Source organism: Elaeis guineensis, chromosome 11 (assembly GCF_000442705.2).
Source record: "Elaeis guineensis isolate ETL-2024a chromosome 11, EG11, whole genome shotgun sequence".
Taxonomy (NCBI): domain Eukaryota; kingdom Viridiplantae; phylum Streptophyta; class Magnoliopsida; order Arecales; family Arecaceae; genus Elaeis; species Elaeis guineensis.
The window spans coordinates 106,932,620-106,955,798 of NC_026003.2; the positions used below are offsets into that span (position 1 = coordinate 106,932,620).

Sequence of the window (23,179 nt, forward strand, 5' to 3'; positions counted from 1 at the left end):
TTCGGTGCCGACCGTCACGGGCAGGGTGACTTCCCCTTCTGTTGTGACGGCGTCGCCGGCGAAGCCTACCAAGGGTGTAGGGACCCTCTTGAGTCGGTCGATTGATAGTCGCATCCGGGAGAAAGTGAGTAAAACAAAACGTTCGTTGAACTTCCATTATCCATAAAAAAATTTTTACATCATAATTGGCTATTGTTGCCGAGACAACAACAGCATCATCGTGGGGAGTTTGGATGCCCCGAACATCTTCTTCTGTAAAAGTGATCGCATCGTCCGGGCGTGGCTTTTTCGTCGGCTCCCCTTCAGCGGACGTCCCCGGCCCAGTCGTTTGGAAATCATATTGATGACCCCGGCCGTGGGCTGATTAGTCACCGCTTCTTCAGTCGGCTGGGGTCGTCGTCGGCAATGGGTTGAGTCGGCGGGTTCCTCCGAATTTACCGAGATATCCTTGACGGATGAGAGCTTCGATCTCATCCTTAAGCTGGATGCATTGCTCGGTATTGTGGCCGTGGCCCCGGTGGAATCGGCAGTACTTCCGTCGGTCGAGGCCTTTTGCCTTCAGAGGCGGAGGCCGTCGCAGATATTGTTCCCCCTCGATCTCCATCAAAATCTGCGCACGGAGAGCAGAGAGAGGAGTATAGGAGTCATACCTGGGGCGTGTCGGCCTTGGAGTCTGCCGTCGGGGTGACTTCTGGTTCCGTCGCGGAGGCGAGACCCGACCGCCGGTCGGGGCCTGCTAGGTTCGGCGGTGTCCCGACCCTTCCTCCGCTTTTCCTTCGGACCCTTGAACTCGATCGAGCGCCGGTCGGAGGCTCCTTCGTCCGCGCGCATGTACTTGTACGCGCGCTCCAATAGTTCAGCGTACGTTCGGGGGAGGGTTTTGTCTAGGGAGTAAGTGAATCGGGATGCCCTCAGTCCCCGTTTCATGGCCGAGATGGCCATGTCTTCATTGAGGTCCCGAACCTCGAGCGTGGCCGCGTTGAATCGCGTCACAAAGTGTCGGAGCGTCTCGTTTTCTCCCTGTTTGAGGGAGAAAAGGCTGTCCGACATACGCGGCGGCTTCCGGTTGGTGCTGAAGTGAGCCATGAAAGAGTGCTCGAGCTGCCGAAGGAGTGGATACTTCCCGATCGAAGATCGGAGTACCAGGCCCTGGCAGCTTTGCGGAGCGTAGCGGGGAAGCCGATGCAAAAGAGAGCGTCGGTAGCCCCCTGAATCGTCATGAGAGCTTTGTAGCTCTCCAGGTAGTCGATCGGGTTGGTGGAGCCATCGTAGGGCTCCACGTGCGGCATTTTGAACCGACTTGGGATCGGTTCGTCGAGAATGAGTCGGGAGAGAGGTTGGGCGGTCTGGAAGTTGACATCGTTTGAAGACTTCTGCCCGTCCACCTGCAACTGTGCAAGCCGACGGTCGATTTTCTTGAACCTACACTCGTAGTCGTCCGTCCGTCGGTGCTGGGAGACCCCAGGAGTGGAGTCTCCTGAAGATTCCGAGAGGGAGGCGGACGGCGTCCGCGGTCGCTTCTCCTTCCTTGCTCGTTCCAGCTGGGAGGGTGAAAGCTGTTGGGACCTGTGGGCCTCGCGCCGTGGCCGCCCCCCCTCCTCTCTGCGGGAGCGCTGCGGCAGGTGCTCCTGCGGAGGCGACGGGATCGATGCGGGCGTCGGCGACTGCTCCTGGAGGGCATCAGACGTGCCGCGATTGCCCGACCGGTGATGGCGGCAGCCGTACCGACTGTTGTTGGAGCTTTTGACCGCATCCGTCAGCACGATCATCTGCCGCACGATCGCCGCGATTTGCCCTCAGTGGTCACCGGGGGTGTGGAGAACTGGGTTCCACCGCAGAGGGTGGGGAGAGGCCTCTTCCCGACGGGAAGAGCGTCTCGCCGACCCGATAACCCTTGATCGCTGAGCCCTTGTCTTTGTCATCTCAAATTCTGTGGGGATAGTGTACCGTAATGTCCTGTGCGTGTCTTGCTCTGTGCCCCCTACCTGGCGCGCCAATCTGTTGCGACCGATCCCCTCGTCGCCTGGTCGCCGGGAACGACGCCTGCAAAAAAAATCCGCACTGACCGGAGTGGCTCCGACGGAGACCCTCCGACGGTCAAATCAGAGAGGAGACTGGGCAACAGTGAAATGAAGACAGAGAGCTCAATCGAGAGAGAAAAGAAGAAGCGAGCCTGAAAGTTTTTTCAAACCGCCCGCAGCACTGTTGCCTCCCCCGATATATATAGTGGAGCGGTATGGCACCGTCATTAATGGCGCAGACAATTGAAGAATTGTCAATTCACTGTAAATGTCAGAGCCGCTGTAAAGATGTCAACTCGCCTTGGGCCGTCAAATCACTAGGGTTGACCATGCCATAAGCGGGATAATACCGCTAGACGGTAGCGCCGCATGCCGTTGTCAGGACTGACAGCCTCTGCGATAGTACGGCGCCTGGAAAAACCGTCCGACCTTGGATCGATGGCTAGCCGAGAGGCGCCGGATAGAACTTCGGACTCCTACGGTCAATCGGACACGTCGGGGAAATCGGGCACGTCACGGGAGTCGGACACCGGACCCTCTAGTGCAGTCGGTCGGTAGGACAGAAAGGGTCTGCCGACGATGTACCTTCGATTGGTCGATCGATCGTCAGTCGGTCGTCGGTCATCGATCGGTCGTTGGTCGATCGATATACCCCAACAAAACTGATAACAGGAAACGACCTATGAACGTAATTCAAACCGCTGACTTTAGATACCCAATGTGAACGAAACTACGCTTTCTTAAACCGATTAAAAGCACATCATATCGGACCACTATTAACCAAAATTACAACAAAATTATTCCATGCAACAAACATCGACCAGCTACAATAAATAAAAAAAAAAATACTGCATAAACAAGATAGTAATACTTTCCTGTTATGCAAATGATACAAGGAACCAGAACTGACTACTAATAAACTAATGGACACTACCCTTGCATAATAATCATACATTTTCACTTGCTGTTCTTGTCAAACACTGATGGGTCTGAGCTAGGGGCCCTTATCAGTGAACAGCAGAGCAATCTCTCTTGTATCAAAGATTTATCAGCTCCAATAAGCTCATAAGCCACGAATAGCATTACCTGCACATAAAGAAATGATTTGCCTTTGAATACAAACATTATACGAGGCCAAGGGGAGGTATGAAGAAAACAATTAACTCTAACAACAAAAAATAAGTTCTGAGTTTAACTGAGGCCTATGTTGCAATGTTGTAGCACAGCAACCAGTCTAAATTAATTCTCCAAGATACTTCAACTATAAAAAAGAAAATAACGATAAAACACCAACAGGAAGCAAGAGACTAATAACCCTGCAAGTTGCATTTAGGTTCCCATTAAGTTCGTTAGCTTTAAACGAAATTACCTTATGATGTATAATTAGTTACTAAAATATATATATTGTCAAAAAGTTACCTAGCTCAATGTCTGATCAGAACTCTGACGACCATTACCACTACAAAAAAACTAATAATGAACATTGAGAGCTATTGGTGCTTAAAAGGTCATAATCCAAGTTGCGAAAGAAGTTTGCGCCATCTGGGAGTCTCTTCCTCGAAAATGTAGGTCAAGTCAGACACCAAGACTCCACTGCCACCAATCTGCAAATGGAAAAAAAAGATAAATGACAAGGAAAGTTCTTGCAGGATAAAACTACATATCCACATGCCAACCAATCCTGCAAAGGAACTTTTATATATACAATGCATTAGGTTAGAATGGTTCAGGGCTATTTAATTACAGTCTAGTCAGTGAAGCAGCAGGAAACTTCATAACAAGCGTGGTCCTCAACTTTGACACAGAGGAGAACTACTCATTCCATAACAGGGTTGAACAGAAGAATTTTTTGCATGCAAAATTTGTTGAGGAAAAAGTCACTGAATCCCATTTATAGTTTAGAGAAGATATCTCACAGATCTCAGTTGCTTGACAGACTTATAAAGTGCTTTTTGGGGCACACATATGACAAGTGCATAGTAGTCCACAACAATCTTGCCATCACGTTTACAATACACTGGACTTATAGTCGGCCCCTGTGCAAAAGAACCAAAAAGCATGTCAGAATAACAAGGAAATTACTAAAGATCTAGGGAGTTTTCAGACTATTTAAGGCTCCATAAGATCTTCCAAATCTGTAATTTTACTGCATAAATTAATATGCAACTAAATTAGGATAAACACCATAACCATTTTGGCTCAATTTGTTTTTCTATAAAGAAAAAAGATCATCAGCACTCTTGAAAATCATTAAATTGCAAACTTAAGAGAGAAAAAACAAGAGTAGTAACAAAACAGCTACGATTGAAATATAAACCTAAATAAAACAACATAGAATATCATGTACAACTTCAGTTTAAAGAAAATCATGCCCTATGACATAATCAAACTTTCAAGACATGTTTGATTATTCCTAAAGGATTAGGCTGAAATCCGTAGACTTATGGATTGGGCCATCCATTTAAGTTTGGCCATGTATGAACCAAACTCCACCCAGCCCAATACTGTGGGAAGAAAAAAAAGACCTCCTTTCTACAGCCCAAAGCTAGGATCTGGGCTGGGTTTGGACAGACTCTTAGAAAACATAAGCTACATGGGCCAACAGGCCCGATTCCCACAGGATTTTCAGCCCAATCCTGTAAGAATATCCAAACAAACCCTCAAAAGATTTTTAGACCACGGACTTGTCATTGACTTTTCCCCCTCATTTTTTAAGGCAATTGATGCATGAAGATCTCAAATTGATTACAAGGCAAATTTCCCCACAACGCCCCTTTATAGCCCACTACTTACCCTCCTTTCTTTCAGGGGAAAAAAGTCATGTAATAAATCTTCAATAAATTAGCATATATATTTTAGCTGCTATCACAATGAAATGACTAGAACAACATACGAAAGACCTTTTTTACTTTGGTAAAAACAGTGAGATGACCTAAGGGTACGGGACTCTTCGAATATCCAAGAACTATTCTATGCTAGAACAGAAGTTTTAATCAACCACCTTTGCAGAGCTTCTAGAAAACACTCGTCCAAGAAAATAGGGTTAAATTTGCCAATACTATTGGCTTGAGACTTCAACTTCACATTAACTCTTAACAGCCCTTGGCTGGATGAGAGGAAGAAATTTCTGGTTCTTGCAGGAGTTGAGCTGAAGCAAATCTCTACAGAAAAGGAAGACGCCCCTTGGTTTTCAGGAGGGGAAATGGTTTGCCTAAACAGGACTTGCAGTCAAGTAAGAGCATTAAATCAGCCAACTAATAAATATAAGGGGAAATGGTTCCCTTGTCTCTTGTTCCTTCTCCCTCCTTTCTCATTTTCTTGTTTCTTTTTCATATATCTTCCAGCTGTCCTTTACTTCAATATCAAGTCATGATGGCCTTCATTTACAAGGTAATTCCATAATTGAACCATAGAAGACAAAGGCAAAAGGTATGGTTTTATTTTCTTCGTTTGCCACAATTTTCTCTTCACGTGCCTGATACTATGTTTCTCTTGTCATGATCAAGTATTCACCCAAGTTTTCTTCAAAGATTTAAAACTTTTTAATTTATTAATCTCCAAAGATAGATCGGTCAAAATTTAAAAATTCCACCCTATTCGCATTTCCTTGACAAACCGAGAAAGGGTGGCCAACTATGATTGCTAAGTCCAAAAAGTGCACCAATTACCTTGAAAGAAATTAGCATTTACTTACTGTTTCGGGCTTATCAAGGAAGTAAGGAACCCATGGAGAAACCAAACTGCTCTAGGAGACAATCCTAAGTCTCTAAACTCCCTTAACTCTAATAAAACTAGAAGTGTAAATTAAGGCATTACAACATTTCCTCATGGAAAGAAACCAATCTCCAAACAGTTTTTGTACCGGTTGTCACAGGTCTTCCTCTTTAGATAATTATTTACCAGTCCAAATAAGGCTACCCAACAGCCAATCAGACCAGCAGATTTCTTGAGACAGTTGGCTCCTTGTTTGACCCAGAAATATAAGGAATGCCTACACTAAGCAGACAGTTGATTCAAAAGACAAGCCATTATCCCAATGCATCACTGAGTCCATTCCTAAAAGAGTAAAAAAGTTTCCAGGGAATCCTAATATGAATTTTATTGGACTGGCTTGACTCAAAAGACCACACCCTTAACTACATGCACTTTAAGGGGTTGACCTGAATCAATTCCACTTAAAACCCCCCCAAAAGATGAGATTTTCTCTGCTCCAAACTTCCCCTAGAGGCCCGTGGGGTGCAAAATAAAAACCCTCCTCACTTTTGATCTCATCTGCCTATAAGCTGTCTTCTTTCAATGCAATTTCCAATCACTTGGCAATCTTTCAGGGAAGAATATGCCTCATCAATGATTTAGAAAGACAGAAACTATACTGACCAGGTTGCATAATCCAGCAGGGAAACCTAACATATGCTGATCATGCATCATCCTGACACTAGATAATAAAGTATTGCATGTATATTAGTAACCAAAAAAAAGAAAAAAGATAAAGCATGGTCAATCATGTGGTGCATGTATCTCCAAATCAACAAGGAAAACCTTACTATAATGGTGACCACTTAGCATAGAATTAACAGCAGAGAATTCATAGTTAAAAAGCAAACAATATTCAAGGAGTAAAAAAGATTAATACTTGTATATTTATGTTTCTATTATGAATCATTACCTGCAACCCAGATAAAGATGTCTGGCTAAGAATTCTCTCTGCCACTTCTTCTGCACTCTTTCCCCTCATGTTTGCAACCACCTTGCATGTTGAATCAAAATTAGGGGCAAATTAACAGAAAATGAAACAACATTTAGATGGCCATCAAATGTAGCAGACAATAACAAATTCCTTGTATACCGTAACTTGCCCAGTTGCCCTCAGGTGTGCCTCTAGTCTTTCAAGAATCTCATGAGTAATCTCTAACACATCTTGCCGAGTGTTTAAGGATCTCCTGCTAGCAACAAGAACGGCCTGCACAACATCCAATCAGTCAAGAGATATAAACCTTTCCTGCTATAAAATTATTTTTTTTTAAAAAAAAATTCATAATATAGGTCGTCTATATATGAAGCACAGGTTAGCAGAGATTTGAGTCGGTACTTACTTGGCTTTCTAAAACAACCCCACCTTCAATTTCTTTCAGATCATTTTCACGCAAGGTCATTCCACTACTCACAAGATCAATAATAGCATCAGCTATGCCCATCTGAAACAACAAGAAACATCGGGAAATGTTATAGTTCATCTCTTTCATTCTGAAGGGATATATCATGCCTACATTTAGCAAGAGATACAGATTCCAATGTTAAATACAAGACTCTATGAAACCACTTAAATGACTACACTTTACAACATATATCTTGCACAGAGTCAACCCATTAATACGAATATTTTATGGAACTGTAGATTGGTACATATTCTGGCAGTGCAACATCTGGACTCTGGACACTTCATATACCAGTGGTAATTGGCATGGACGAGGCAAGCATGTGGTTCTCAAGACAGATATAGAAAAATGTCAAGTTTGCAGGTTCCACTGCATGGAATACTGTGAAATTTCATTCAGTTCACTTATCAAAAAGCACATTATAAAAGCCCAGGAGGTTATGGATGAAGTTGGATAACAAAAGTTTGTAGCTAAAGTAAAAGACAAAATTGTTGTCCTACCAGAAAATCTTTACATCAAAATACAAGTTGCTCCAGATTCCAAGCAGCCAAACATTTAGGACATACATATATCTATCAACATCAGCATATCATGGAAAAAATAATTTAGATTATTTACCTTGCCTGAAAAATATAGTTGTACATTCTATCAAGCCTGTTAGGGAAATATACAATATTAGAAGGATATTTGATTCACATATCTAAGGCATACACACAAGGTTGGCTTCATATGAAGGTGCAAGAGTTACTAGAGCAAAACTAAAAGATGTTTACAATTAAGGTTTAAAATTTATATCTCAAAAGTATATTTGGGTCAATATTTTCAGCCATTTTTCCCTAATATTGGCCAAAACATGTCAAAAAGATTTAAACAGGAATATGATATGACAAGAAAATTCACATTCATCATAAGGGAAGGGAGGGGGGAGAAGGGAGGGGGGAGACGAAAGATCGAAGAGAATTTTAATTCTTCCAATTTGTAGTTTTGGAAAATTGTCAATTGAAGTAATGAAAATTGATATGCAAAAATACAAATTAAATATCAAATGCAAAGAGAGAACAGACCAAACTTCAAAATTGTTCTACTCCCTTGTCTCTCTCTTTCCTCATCTTCCTTTCTTACCACACTGGGTAACCACCTAGTACTCTTATCACCAGGGTTTGCCATACCGAGCCGAACCGCCCGATATGGGGCGTGCCGAACCGTCCCGGAGGGGAACCGAGACGGTTCCAGCATGCAAAACGATACATGCCATTTTCGGGAAGAAAAAGAGAAAGAGAGAGAAATAGAGAGAGAGGAGGGAGGGAGAAAAAGAAGGGGATCCGCCGGAGGGGCCGCGGAGGCCCTCCGGCGGGCAGCGGTGGCCGTCGGGCGGCGGAACGGCCTCTCGCGGCTCCGCGCGGGGAACAGGGGCGGATCGCCCCTGTTTCTCGGATTTTTTTTTTTAAAAAGCTTTTTCAAAACGAAGTCGGCAAGTGGTTTGCCGACTTCACTTAATTAAGTCGGCAAACCACTTGCCGACTTCATTTTGAAAAAACTTTTTAAAAAAAATCGAGAAACAGGGCGGATCGCCCCTGTTCCCCGCGCGGAGCCGCGGGAGGCCGTTCCGCCGCCCGATGACCACGGCTGTCCGCCGGAGGGCCTCCGACGGATCCCCTTCCTTCTTTTTCTTCCTCCCTCCCTCTCTCTCTCTATTTCTCTCTCTTTCTCTCTTTTTCTTTCCCGGTTTCCTTCGTCGGTTCGCCTCGGTTCGGAACGGAACGGAGGCGTGCCGTATCGTACCACCGGCCAGCCGATCCGGCCACCGGTACCGGTACAGGAAACCTTGCTTGTCACCATGTAGGAGGTTAGGAGTTGCAACCTGCCACCTTTAGAAACCACCTAGGGGTGCCATCAGGTGGGGTTGGATCTAAGTATCACCTAACCCAAACCCGACCCATGGGGAATTCAAGTCTACATTTGAATCCATACACCAAACCCTACCCATCCAAGAATTAGTTCAGTTTGGATTCCAATATGATCTGTTGGATAATGATTGGGTCCAGGTTGGATCAGGAATGCATCGAGAACAAGTCTTAAGCAGGTAGCATTATTCTAAAGCTTAATTCCTTTCATGCCCTCAAAATCATTAGCTAATAACATATATTCAAAATATAATTAATAAGCTCTGTAAGAAATGCGACAAATGGAAGTCTAAACTTTGCATTGCATTTTGGGAGGGCTATCAGTTACTGGATCATTTGGTCGAGTAGGATCCATGGAAATCAAACTCATACGCTGACACAGTTTGATCAAGTTGGGCCAGGTAAGTTTTAGTAGAACAGGATCTGAAAAATTACATGTCTATCTTTGGAACCATACCTGATCCATATGCATATTGATCACTAACAAGTATGGATAGTCCAGGTAAATTACAGGTCTATGGGTCTTTGTAACAACCCTAAAATTAGACTGCACCTTTACAACATTGGCACTTGAAAAAGCATTTGCCATAACCATACATGATGGTGATAAAATAAATCTAAATATTTTAAATCACATTCATTTTATAAAAGAAAAATGATAATGTGTTAACCTACCAAAAGTAAATTTCTAATAAACATTGAAACTCAGAAGTTGAGTCAATTTAACATCTTTGCTGAGGTTCAGAACCAAGTAATTGATAGGCCACTTTAAACGGATCTAGCATGTCATCTCCATAAGTGAAAATATAAGGCATCATATATATGTTACGCGACCATCCTTTACTATATGTCTAACAACTTTTGAGTCCATTGGGACTACAAGATTGAAGAAGATGTTATTTAGACAAAAGACTGGATTTCCCCCCAAATATAAATAAAAAGCCAAATAAAGCTGCAGCTTTTATTACAGGTAAAAATCAGCAAACTATTATTTACACTTGCAGTTCATCACAACACAGGAAGAGAACGAGAAGAAGGACAGAAACCTTTAAAATGTTTAGAAAATAATTAGAAATAATAAAATAGTAAAGATTTCAGTACAAATTGCAGAAAAAGAAGCATACTATTTATGAGCTATAATATAACTGTCTTCCTTTCAAAAAAAGAAAAACCTATTTTCAGATATTACTCAGAAGAAGTTGCATGACTATGAGAAAATTCTCACCGCAGGGGCTGCCTCAAGTGCTCCATCAGCAGTTGAGAAACTGACATGCTCCAGACCTTTCTCTTTCAAAAATTTCGGGCCCAGCTATGCAGAAAGATTTTAAAAAATAAGCATCTAATGTTTAAGAAAAGGAGAACTGTTTAAATCAAACGAAATATGAGAAATTAGTGTACATGTGAAAACCCAGTCACGATACGTAAAGGCCTTTCCTTTGTCCACTGAGGCATTTCTGCTAATTCATGCAGGGAATTTATACTTTCAAAAATTCCATACTTGGGAATCTGATCAATCACAAATCATTACCAGAGTTGTAAAATAATATTGCACATGATGGTTATAAGCCAAAAAAACTCCTGTGAGAAGTATGCACTAGGCTGACAATATCTACGATTCTACATACTGCAAGTGATAAACGACAGGCTCCATACTCGAGGGCATCATGAACCACGATTAAATCCTCATTTCCCTGCCCAAACGATATAAACCATGCTATAAGTCTATGCTTCCACATAAACAAGATTAATGCCAAAATGAATATATATAAACCGTATCAAAATCAACAAACAGAAATATCAGCACTAACAGACAGCAAGATCTCAAAGCACCAACATCAAATAGCACATGCAAACTGCTACAACAAAAAAAAAAAAAGAGGAAAAAAAAAAAGAGCAGTAGATGCGAAATATTTTTATATGTGTGAAACCAGACTGCTACCCATATAAGAGTATCTGGTTGGCAACATCAGAGATGTTAAGACTACAATTATATATGGCATCTCCTACCAAAATTAACTACACCAGAGAAAATAAAATGACTTGTTTTCAGCTAACAAGGATAGGGGTTAGAAGATATGTATCTACAGAAGGCTGTGAGGACGCTTATCCACCATAATGCAAGAAGTTTCAATCAATAATTGTATTCAGAATCTTATGGGAGGTAAACTTAGTAACTTTGTAGATCAAGCTAAACACTAACTAATTTGACTGCCATGGGACTTCCAAGATAATGATCCTACCAGTTTAGTTAATTATAGAATAAGCTTCTTTGCCTTTCATGTTCCATAGTAAACACATCTATTGTGAAGAAGTCTGAAACCAATCACAACATATCTTATGATGATCTGGAAAAGTTAGGATGATTTTATCAAGACAGATTGACGGTTAAACAAGAAATATCTGAGGATTGTATTGTTGGGAGATAATGCAGTCGAGGACATGTACAATATAGAACAACTGTTGATAACAGTGCTAGTTCATTCTAATGCAGAGTCCTCCCAGGCCAGTTATTCCAGGCAAGTTTATGTTGTCATGCTCTATTAAGGCTAACAATATTCTAAGCAAATATCGGATAGCATCAACTCATATATAGACAAGATAACATTGACTCTCCACCATGAACAACTTTGTCAAGATACAAATACAGTCACAAGGTTGAGTTGGCCAAAACAAGATGCGAAATCCCAAGAAATTTCTTTTGTTAAATATGGCTCAAATCATTGAATTGGCAACCAAAGTTAAAGGACTATTTGATTAAATGGAGAAAACGACCCCTACTTTGCATCAATGAAACCATCTACACCCAAACTGATGAGAGGATAGGATCCAAGCAGCCAAGAGATCAAGCTAAATTTGAAGCATGCAGGCAGTTGACTAAATACTAGCTATATCAGTTTTAAGCTCAAATTAAATAAGGGCGAGAACACAGAATGCCGAACCACTCTGAACCGTTGAACATGGAATGCCGAACCACCCCGAACTGGATGGTTCAGGGCATGCCAAACCATACCAACCACCAACTAGTGCAGTTTGGGCATTCAATTCAAAATGTCGGTGAAAACAGAGCAAGGAAGAAGGAAAGAGCGGACGAGAGAGAGAGAAAGAGATAAGGGGAGGGAAGGAGAGGAAAAGACCAACGGTGGTCCATCGAGGCCGTCGAAGGACTACCGAAGCCTCCAGGGTCCTCCGCCAGAGAAAATTAGAGAGAGAGATAGGAAAAAAGGGAGGGAGAGAAAGCCAGTGGGGAGACCACCGGAGAGCTGTCCGTTGGCCACCATGGCTGCCGAACGACTGAAATCAATCCCATGGACATCATGGGCTCGAAACAGGGGCAACCCACCCTTGTTCATTAGTTTTTTTTTTTTTTTGACGTGATGCACAATGAAGCTAACAATAGGTGTACCAGCTTCACTAACTTGAATAAGGCAGGTCACCCCTGTTTTGAACCCATGGCATCCGCGAGATCGATTCTGGCCGTCTGGCGGCCACGACAGCCACCCAACGGCCCCTCGACAGCCTTCTCGCAGCCTTCCCATCGCCTTCTCCTCCCTCCATTTCTCTCCCTCCCCCTCTCTCTATCTTCTATAATCTTCTCTCGTAGAGAACAGTGGAGCCCCAAAGGCCTCGATGGCCCTCCTATGACCACCGCCGACATCTCCATTAGTCTCCCTTTCCTTCCCTCCCTCTTCCTCCCTCACCCTGCTCTCTCTTCCTCTCTGGTTCTCCCTCATTTCCGCATCAGCTCGGGCCCGATACGATCCGATATAGAGGCGTACCAACTCGTACCACCAGCATGGCTCCAATTTCGAGTCGGCGAACCTTGGGTGAGAATGAAATTCACAATTCTGCTTGAATACGAGAGTTTATCTTTAAATAATGATCAAATAAGACACATTGAGAGTGAGGATAACATGACCTTTTTCATCAAAATGTTGGAGGCTCGGATTCAAGATTATAATAGGACTTCACTGAAAGATGAGGAGACTAAAACATGAAAACATTTTTTTTTTTTTGCATATTGTTAAGCAAGGATCCTAATAAGTTTGTGCAAAAGAAGCATGATTAATGTCATCAAGTTTCTCTTTGTTCAATTACAAAAAGTGAAGTAGAAAAAACTTCAAAAAAAAAGATGGAGATGGATAAGGCATCAAAACCCAAATGAACTACTAATTGAGACTTGTAAATCATAAGAGCATAAGGTTAACTTGGCTGAGAGCGAACCTTAGTGCAATAGTAAGGTCGCTCCATTATGACATTGGTGACACCAGCTCAAAACATAGAAACATCCTCTCTGCACATGGTGTTAAGGCTGTATAAATTTGACCCTCTCTAGACCCTACAATCGTAGGAACCTCCGCACTGGGACATCCTTTTTGTTAGGTTTACTTAGCTCTCTAATATTTTGAAACTCAAAAGAATGCCATACTATTTAAGTACTCTAGTGACCAAGGCTTTAAACCATGGCATAAGGTCATCTCAATTTTTCCATAGAAATGGATGCCCCATGTACCGACACTCAGGATGGCAGATGTCCTAGCTTGGCCCGGCCCATTTCTATCTCATTCCATCCCAAGACTCATGATTGTGGGATGTCTCACCATTCCCATAGGTATTTAAAACCTTCGTGGTGACCATTAATAAAAGGAATGTATAAGACTATAGTAATGATTATAAAAATAAACCTTTTATAATTAAAAAGGAAAAAAGATGACAATCTTCAGACTACCAACTTGATTTTATGCTAACAAGTTGAGCGATGGAACCAAAGCTATCATTTACTAAGATAATTGATGGAGAAAATATAAACAAAACGAGAATTTATGGCCTTTATTAACAATGGAACAACCAAGATTTTGGTTTATCTCAATTGAGATAGATGCCTTTAAATTTCTTAATGACTAAAATTATAGAATATCTTGGTAAATAAACGACCAAAAAGATACAAAAAGCCAAGCAAGTTGGGCTGCTTGAAAGGGGATAAGCTAAAGTCTTGCTGCTTGAAATGCCTTTTTGGTGCTATAAGCATTATTTGTTTATAGGAAGGGGCAATCTTAAGTAATAAATCCAAAATCGGGGGAAGGGGCCGAAGAGCATATAGAAGCACATATACATTACATTAAAGAGGAAGCCAGTGCTTTCCCAATACGACAAGTGTCGCACATCCAGCATCCCACATGTAATCCAATCCATTTGCCACGTGTTAGCCACCAATGGCTTATTTCTTTGCATTTAAAATTTAAAATGAGGATAAAATTTAAAATGTCATGCAATGAATGAGGATAGAATTTAAAATATCATACAATGAGAATAAATTATTAAAAAAATCAATCAAATCTGCATGCTGGTGGCAAAAGCCACTTGCTAGGTCCTGTCTGCCATCTAATCCAACCAATGGCTGATATATTAAAAGAAAAAAAATTACACCACAATCGCGTGCTTGAAATCCACTTACAGGATGGCAGGACCCACTTGTTGGGCCATACAGAATGGTTTAAGAGGGAGACAGGATCTTCTGGTGATTCCATCTGAATCGTAGATCCTGACTGCTAGATAATAGATGGTTAGAAAGAACAATAGATTGATTTAGCAGGCTGTTATGATGGTGATTTGGACGGACAGTTACAGGAAGTCACGAAGGAAGATGATGGAGGGGACTAATCAGCAGAGGAAGACAGAGAAGATCTATATATATCCTCTCCTCTAGATGATAGGAGGCAACCATGCGTGGAAGAAGATTTTCAATGCTGAGATTTTTTTTTTTGTTAAAAATGTATGTAGATCTATATCCTCAAATTCTACAATCTCATTAGACTAATTGGGGTGGTTGCTGCAGGTATGCTGCAGCCATCCGAACTCCTTACTGCATCATTTGAGGAAGAAGAGAGAATTTGGTAAGTTCGTTTCTTTTTTTAAATACCATCAGAGCAATGTGGGTTGCCATGGCAGCCTTCCTCTTCCCATGCTGCATCATGTGGATGAGGGAGGGTTCATGTGTGATCAACGCTGCTGATCACCATCGATGGTGAGATTTTTGGAGAGGTTGCTGTATAGAGCAACCATCCATTCTCAAGCATCACTATGGAGCATTCCACGGTCAATGGTGCTGCTGGAAGTCCGACAGCTTCCATGCACAGATATGCACGATGCGAGCAGGGAGTCCAGATTGGATTTAGGCCTATAGGATTCAGGTTCGGGTGTTCTTTGGGCATTAAAGGGTTTAGATGTCCGTGCACAGATTCAGGTTATCAGGTTATCGAGTTTGAGTTACCGAGTGGTGGGTTATTGGGTTCCGGGTTATTCAGCTATTGGATTTTTGGTTGCCGATTATTGGTTGTTGGAAGATGGTTTAGTTGGGTCGGGATTGGGGTTAGGGTTCGATTTTGGGTTAGGGTTAAGATGAGTAATTGGGTTAGGTCAAATGTAGATGGGTTTGTGTCCGATTAGGGTTGGGATGGCCGATTGGGTTAGGGTTAGGTTAGGGTTAGGATCAGGGCTAGGGTCAGAGTTGGGGTTACAGCTTCCGGTGGAGAAAGCTAAAATTTCTGATGGAGGTGGTGTTAAGGTTTCGATGGTGGGCGAGAGGAAAAGATGGTGGTGACAAGCCTTCGGGTTAGGGTTCCCTAGGTCGGGGACGAAAGTGGTTCAAGCATATGGGAAGAAAAAAAGGGGCGGGAGGAGAAGGGGTCGATCGGGGAAAGAGAGGAAAGAGAACGAAGAGGAGCTACGATTTTCGATTGGAGGGAGAGTCGAAAGTCGGAGTAGGGTTTGGTTGGGGTCGGGGAGAGGACTATTGGGATGGGATGAGGGTTACGGTTGGGTGAGGGTTACGACCATGGTTCGAGGGTGGGGATGGTGGTGGACAGTGCTAGGGTTAGGGTTTCAGAGTGTGAGGTTAGGGTTGATCGGGTCAGAGAGGAAGAGTGGTTGAGGGATATAAGAAGAAAAATCGCGGGGGTCGATCGGAGAAAGAGAGGAAAGAGAACGGAGAAGGACATATTACCGAAGAGCGACCGATTCCCTTTGAAGATGGGGAGGAGCGGCTATCACAGCAACCAACGGCCTCCCATCTTAGGGAAGGAGAAAAGGAGGAGAATGGTCCCGATTGCGATGGTGGCAGGTCCGATTGCTCGAAAGAGTCGTGGATCCGTCGCAAGTGCCATGACCTTTCTGTGTGGATCGTTGGACGGCGAGATCTACGCATAGAGGACACATTCGACCAGAGAGGGAGGAAGCTTGGCCAAATAAGGCGGATGAGGAAGGATGCTGGAGACGGTGACAGAGAATGGGGTGGAGGGAGGGCGGCTGGAAGAAAGAATCGGGAGGGGAATAGGGTTTGAGCAGGGGGGAGATATTTAGGGCCCGCCCACATAGGTGAATTATGAGTTTCATGGCACATAAAAAATCAACCCTTTAGAGGATTATGTAAGAGTCCCTATAAACTATTTTATGAGGGAATGGTTGCATAGAAAAATTATACAGTCAGTGCATATTTTAACTATTTGGAATATTTTTATGAGGATGTCCTCGTGAAAAGGATATGGAAAACTGCTGGATTTTTTTGTTATATTTGTTTTTCATTTTATATTTATGTTGAACATATGACTTAATTATTAATGAAAATATAGCTTAATAATATTGATAAAAAATGGCGTATGATCTGGTGGATTAAAAAATTTAATAAAATATTTTTTGGTTGAATATAATATTTTCTAATATCATTTATTTAATATAGCATTTTATTCTATATTAATAAAATGATTAATAATCTATGATATAAAAAATTGGATGGTGACAAAAATGGAGCATGACAAAAATATTTTTAAAAAATTATTCTATTCTCTCTTTTAAGTTTGGATGAAGGATCTACTGCTGATGAAGATTGCTGAAGTATTTTCTGATTCTTGATCTGCATCAGTTCGATCAATCCGTAGACGACAATGTTTAATGTCCTATGCTTGATTTATATAACTGTTTGTCATGATATGGTTGGATACTATTTATTTTGTATTTGATAACAATATATTTTGAAGAAGAAATAAAGCCGGAATAATTTTTGAGATAAAAAATATAAAATTTAAATTAAAAAATATTATTCACATTAAATTATTATTATATTTTTATAGAGTTTTTTTGGGCCCGTTGCGTAGCGCGGGTTACTTACTAGTATACATAGAGAACGGACTGCTCTATATGCATGCTCATGGGTAGGAGTGCATTAATACACCTGATTCTAATTTTTGTCTGACTCAACCAATTTCCAAAATATAGACTTGCAGGCAAAGTTTGCGGAACCGGTACCGGTGGTTGGATCGGCCAGCCGATGGTACGGTTCGGTACACCTCCATTTCGTTCCGAACTGAGACGAACCGACGAAGGAAAATAGAGCCGAACTGAAGAAGAAAAAGAGAGAAAGAGAGAGAAATAGAGGGAGGAAGAAAAAAAAAGAGGGAGGGGGTCTGCTGGAGGGGCTGTCGGAGGGCCTCCGATGGGCCGCCGTGGCCCGCAGGCGGCGTTTACGGCCCCTGCGGCTCCGCAACGTGAAATAGGGGTGATCCGTCCTGTTTTCGTGTTTTTTTTTAAATATTTTTTAAAATGAAGCCGGCTACGCCCCTGTGGCTCCGCGGCGTGAAACAGGGGCGATCCGCCCCTGTTTTCGTATTTTTTTTTAATATTTTTTAAAATGAAGCCGACAAACCCCATGCCGGCTTCATTTTAAAAAATATTTTAAAAAAAAAAATACGAAAACGAGGACGGATCGCCTCTGTTTCACGCCGCGGAGCCGCAAGAGGCGTTTACGCCGCCCGATGGCCACGACGGCCCTCTGGAGGCCCTCCGACGGACCTCCCTCCCTCTTTTTCTTCCTCTCTCTTTCTCTTCTCTCTTTTCCTCGTTTTCTCTCTTTTCTTCCCCGGCACCGGCATGTGCCGTTTTCCATGCCGAAACTGTCTCGATTCCCCGTCGAGACGGTTCGGCACACCCCGTACCGGGTGGTTCGGCTCAGTACGGCATTCCTTGCTTGCAGGTCTTACAATACCAATATGAAACTTGCATGACAAGTGATACTTGTATGAATTTAGGAAAACAGACAATTTCTGAAAGAACCTAAGTCATTTTAATTAAACCAGATGAAAAATAGTTCAACAGCCAACAAACTCAAAGTGTCAGATATTACACTTGGCCTGACCAATTATGGGGATTACTCGATCCAAGACATGAAGCTGATTTTGGTATAATATGGATCATGTTAAAATTTGACTCACCCAATCCACTCATGCTGCTAGCTATAGGAAGCCATTACCAGCATCCTATTCCATTATTTCTTGTAAAAAATTGAAGGTTTTAAGTTATTGTTTGCCCTCTTTTATATCCGTGTTTATCTTTCTGAAGTCTGATTGTTTCTTGACATTGTTATTAGCTCCTAAACAATTACATAAACCTTGTATTACTTCTTTGAAAGTATTCTCCTTCTCGTGTCCAGTCATATGAGAATTAAGGTAATGGATGGATTTTTTTGCCCGGTATTCAAATTCCTATGCAGATTTCAAGGAATATTTCTTTTTTTTCCTCATTAACAAGTTTCCAGTAATTAATATTGTCAATCTGGCAGTAATCTTGCCACAAAAGCAAATTGCCATCACTGACAAGTAATGAAGAATGTCAGAAAGTGGTGGGCCAGTGGCTCAAAGACAAGTCAAAGATCCAGAAAGAATATCTGGTATAAAATGATAAACAAGATACTTACCTGTCCATATTCGCTGACAGTGTCAAAACCCACAATACCAATGTCTAAGTCCCCTGACCATAATTTGCGAACTATATCTTTGGGACGCTGAAACCAGACCTCCAAGTTTGAAAGCTGCATATGAGAATTTATGGATGTCATATACCATGCCAGATGAGGAAAAAAAATACTGATATGAGGAAAAAAAATACTGATATATGGTGATAGAATTTAACCGCGTATCTACAAACATGAGCATGTGCAAAGAGTTGGCCAGCATTTAAGAAAATAGCAGACTGCTTCTATGAAGATATGTATTCCCATAGATGTACAGTACTAATGGAAGAAGAGGGGCAAAAATTGGAATCACGATGATCTCAATCTTAGGGCAATGACTGATCATTAGACTATCTACAATGACACAGTTGGAATGGAGGTGCATCCATTTGTCATGGATACAATAAGAACAAAAAAAAAAAAGAGAGAAAGATCACTGGTATAAGACAAAACCTCATCCCTTCACAGACCCACAAATGCCTCAATGACTTGAATTACATATGATATGAACTAAAAAATTAACATTGTTTTTAGAGACACCAAAAGTCAAGACTTCTGCAATGTCAAAGTGCTCTTGTGCCACAACTTCTATTTTTAAAAAAAAAAAAATAACAGACCCTCAAACATGACAGTTTCAACAAGTTGTTGTTGTATATCCTAACTTCTTGCATAAATATGAAAATAAAGCCACATCGTATAACTATTATCAAAGTAAAGCACAATAAAGTCAAATTATGTATTAATGGAAGAGTTCCCTTGTTACTGCTTGATTGTCGGTCTTCCCGAAGACTTCTAGCTGCTTTAGTTTATTCAGGAGAGAAACCAGCTGACAATTCCTTATAGCAAAGTGGTATGCATGAATAAATTGAACAGACGAATGAAACAAAAAAGGGAACAAGGTCACACAACCTTACCTCCTCTACCTTCTTATCAAGATTCTGAGAGGCAAACATCTCAGTGAACACCATACAGCTCCAAGATATTGTTGGATCGTCTTTTCCTATGAAACCTAAAAGGCAATCCATTCTTTTCCTTGAAAAATTCACTTGATCTCACAATTAATATTAAAAATAATTTAATATATAAGGCTATAATAATATGCATTCCCCCGCTGCTACAGCTGCCTCATTTATATTAGCTATTGTAGCATACTTTCATAGAAGTATTCTAGATGGGTGCATACATAGCTAGCCTTCATGGAGAACTACATAATAACATATACATGAAACAACCTGAAGGAAGACAATTGTAATATGGATTACAAAAAGCTTCTTGACATGCCCTCAAAAATATTTTTCATATTGCAATTAATAAGGTAAGATTCAATGTTAAGAAATCAGATTATCCTACATATATAATGACTAGTTAAATCAGATTAGGACCTAAATACTTGCAACTGTTGGACAATTTCAAGCATGATAAGACAACATGCTACCTCTGACTCACGTCATGTTTGCCATCCAACCAAACTCAGATTCTTAAGAGTCTAGTGTGCACTATTTTGTCACCAAAGGCATTACCCTTCCTGTCCCTCAAATCTCTTTTCCTTCGCACAATCTCTCCTCAATCCTCCAGCCTCCAACATTGACCCAGCACTAGATTGACTGGGTTCACATCCCAATTCTTAACTGCATCCTAAAAGAGCAGGTGCAATCCCATCAAGCTGGGCCTAAATTCAGCAGCAACTAACCTAAATAAAATTATGATTTTGTCCAGGATAGTTTCAGTTTTTCAGGCCACATATGTTTTCAGGCCAAGTACGAGCTATCCTTGTCCCTTGGTCCAACTTGAACCTACACTGAAACCCAGATCATGTAATATATAAAATTATAAACAAACACACACACATGCATGCACGCACACACACACACACATAGTCGTATACTCAAAATAATAAAAATATAATTGAAAATATACAATCTAATCTTAAGCTCAACCAAACATAAAATCACCTTTTTGTTCATGTGTCCTCCTTTCCCCTCCTCTTTGCCCCTCTAGTAGCCCTCTTTCCTCCTTCCATCTTCTCCTCCCCCTCCCCCCCCCCCCCCCCCCACCTTTCTTCCCTTTCAACCACCTACACTATTGTCCATACCAGCTACTGAGCCTTTCAATTCATGCTTTACAACCACAACAACCATGCTCTCATTGCATGTCATTGAAATGACCAAGCCTTTGCCGCCAGGAACAACCTAGGCATAGGCCTGGCTTGAATCCTCCAGTTCGGGCTCAGGTCAGGTTCAGTCATGCCTTGGGAAAAGTTCAGGCCATGCCCAAGCCAGGGACAGCCTTGCCCTAGCTTGACCAATCATCGACACTAACTAGGACATACTTGACCACCTCCTAACCATCCAGTTTGTAGGCACAATAAAAGTGTACAATTACTCTAAAACAGAAACAAACTCGTACTTAACCCAATACTCCGTGAGATTTAAATCTAAGACACTCCCAGACTCCCTGCACCTCATTAGAAGCTAAAGGGCTTCCAGGATCATGTCTTGGATAATTATAACTGTGGAAAAGGAAGGATACCCTCAAACTCATAGAAGAAATCTATATAATCAAATAATTGACGTAAACAAGAAGCATAGCATAGTGTAAAAGCATGACCATGAATGAAACAAATTTCAAGAAAATATTATGAAAATGGAGCTTCTAAAAGTTCATATTTAGAACCATACAAGAACCTCAAAACTAAGATTAAGAGTATCAAGCCATTCAGAAACCCATTAAATCACTGATACAGAACCAACATAGGTCTCCTATAACAAAAGAATGATTAAGAAGGTATACCAAGAGCAATGTAGCTCAATGTTGGTTTGATAAAAAATAGAATTAGCCTGAAGCTAAGGCAATAAGTATGCTTCATTAGGGTTCTGAGGAAATACTCAGAAAGCAATTCTTCAGAAAGAAGTGTGGTGAGGACTATTATAAGAAACAACCATGATTTCAAAAATGATTCTTCTAGTGCTTCAAGGTATCCACGTTATGATATATCATCAACGAAAGCAAAATAAAAACCTCCCATTCATTAGCAAGCTCAAAAATCAGCAAATTCCTTTTTTTTTACCCTCAAAAAATACAAAGAAATCAATGCTTCCATCATCACATCACTACTGAGTTCAATGCAGTTCAAATTTATTACATCATCAGGAAAAAGAGGATTTAATGTTCAAAATGTTGACTCGCCTGCGGAATGTCTGCAACATACTGCCGCGGATTCACCTGCCTGACAGAGAGCTGGCAATTCTGGCAACAACATCGTAGAGAACCCGGTGAGGAAAAAAAAAAAGCCGATAGAGAGAGAGAGAGAGAGGAGAGGAAAGGGACAGGAGAATGAAAGGAAGGGGAAATAGAAAACCTTGAGGAGACTTAGGGTTTCATCAGCCATGCGGCCCTTGCTAGGGAGGCCGAGGCGGACCACGGTACGATCCGGCGAAAGAGCGTCCCCATCGCCGGTGGGGAGCACGACGGTGGAGGACGGGGAGGCGGTGGCGTGGCATGCGAGCGAAGATGTGAAGGGCCTGGAGAAAGGCCGGGAGGGGAAGGGAGAGGAAGGCCAGACTTGGTAGAAGGTAGCAAGATCGAAGGAGGCGGCCATTCTTCTTCTCTCTCCCCTCTTTATTGCTTCCTATACCTGTTCCTGAGATGGAGAAGAGACGAGCTCTCGTTCCGCCGCGAATGGTAGTGCAGCCGAAAAGCGTCGGAGAGCTTGCGCAGTCGATCTCTTTATAGCAGGTATCAGATGGGGATGTCCGAAAGTATCAACCCCTCTTGCATTTAAACTATTCAAGACTGAAACAAAGGTAAGAATATCTATATTTTTTATTTATTTATATTTATATGTATATATTTATATATGTGCTCCGGATTAGATTAACGGGAGTTTGGATCATAACCAGAATTAAAATGAAAATGAGAATAGTAATAACTTGAAATTAAAATTGAATAATTAAATTTTTCAAAATATTTAATTCATGATGAAATTAAATTAAAATTAAAATTAAAATAAAAATTAAATTTATAAAAAAAATAGAGATTGAGTTCTATATGGATTGATCCATTTCCATTTCATACAAGAATCGAAATCAGAATAAAATTCTCCCAACCAAATGATTGGAATGAAAATCACTCATTCCGATTCCGATTCCAAACTCTCACCCCCCAACCAAATACCTCTAAATGATTGGATCTTATTTATGTAATATTTTTTAAAATATTATTTTAAAAATAATAATATATTTAATTAAAAAATTAATATTCATATTGTATGTATTTTATGATCATATATTTAAAAATTAAAGGCCATGATTGGTTATATAC

At 41.4% G+C, this 23,179-nt stretch overlaps 1 protein-coding gene across 2 annotated transcripts; it reads right to left on the bottom strand.

Annotated features, from left to right (window-relative positions):
* Positions 1 to 2,789: 2,789 nt before the first annotated feature.
* LOC105054294 (ATP phosphoribosyltransferase 2, chloroplastic) lies at positions 2,790 to 22,611 on the bottom strand. 2 transcript variants are annotated; one of them, XM_010935789.4, is made up of 12 exons: positions 22,218 to 22,611; positions 22,046 to 22,105; positions 18,824 to 18,937; positions 10,707 to 10,772; positions 10,480 to 10,587; positions 10,307 to 10,390; positions 7,115 to 7,216; positions 6,868 to 6,981; positions 6,688 to 6,768; positions 3,938 to 4,057; positions 3,441 to 3,625; positions 2,790 to 3,107 (listed from the first exon to the last, which is right to left on the bottom strand). In XM_010935789.4, the coding sequence occupies exons 1-11, from the start codon at positions 22,455 to 22,457 to the stop codon at positions 3,530 to 3,532; spliced, it is 1,185 nt and encodes a 394-aa protein (XP_010934091.2). In that variant the 5' UTR covers positions 22,458 to 22,611; the 3' UTR covers positions 2,790 to 3,107; positions 3,441 to 3,529. The 2 variants fall into 2 exon arrangements, with proteins under 2 accessions (XP_010934091.2, XP_029123037.2); XM_029267204.2 differs by lacking the exon at positions 22,218 to 22,611 and adding an exon at positions 19,774 to 19,868 and having other exon boundaries at positions 22,046 to 22,102.
* Positions 22,612 to 23,179: the final 568 nt, after the last annotated feature.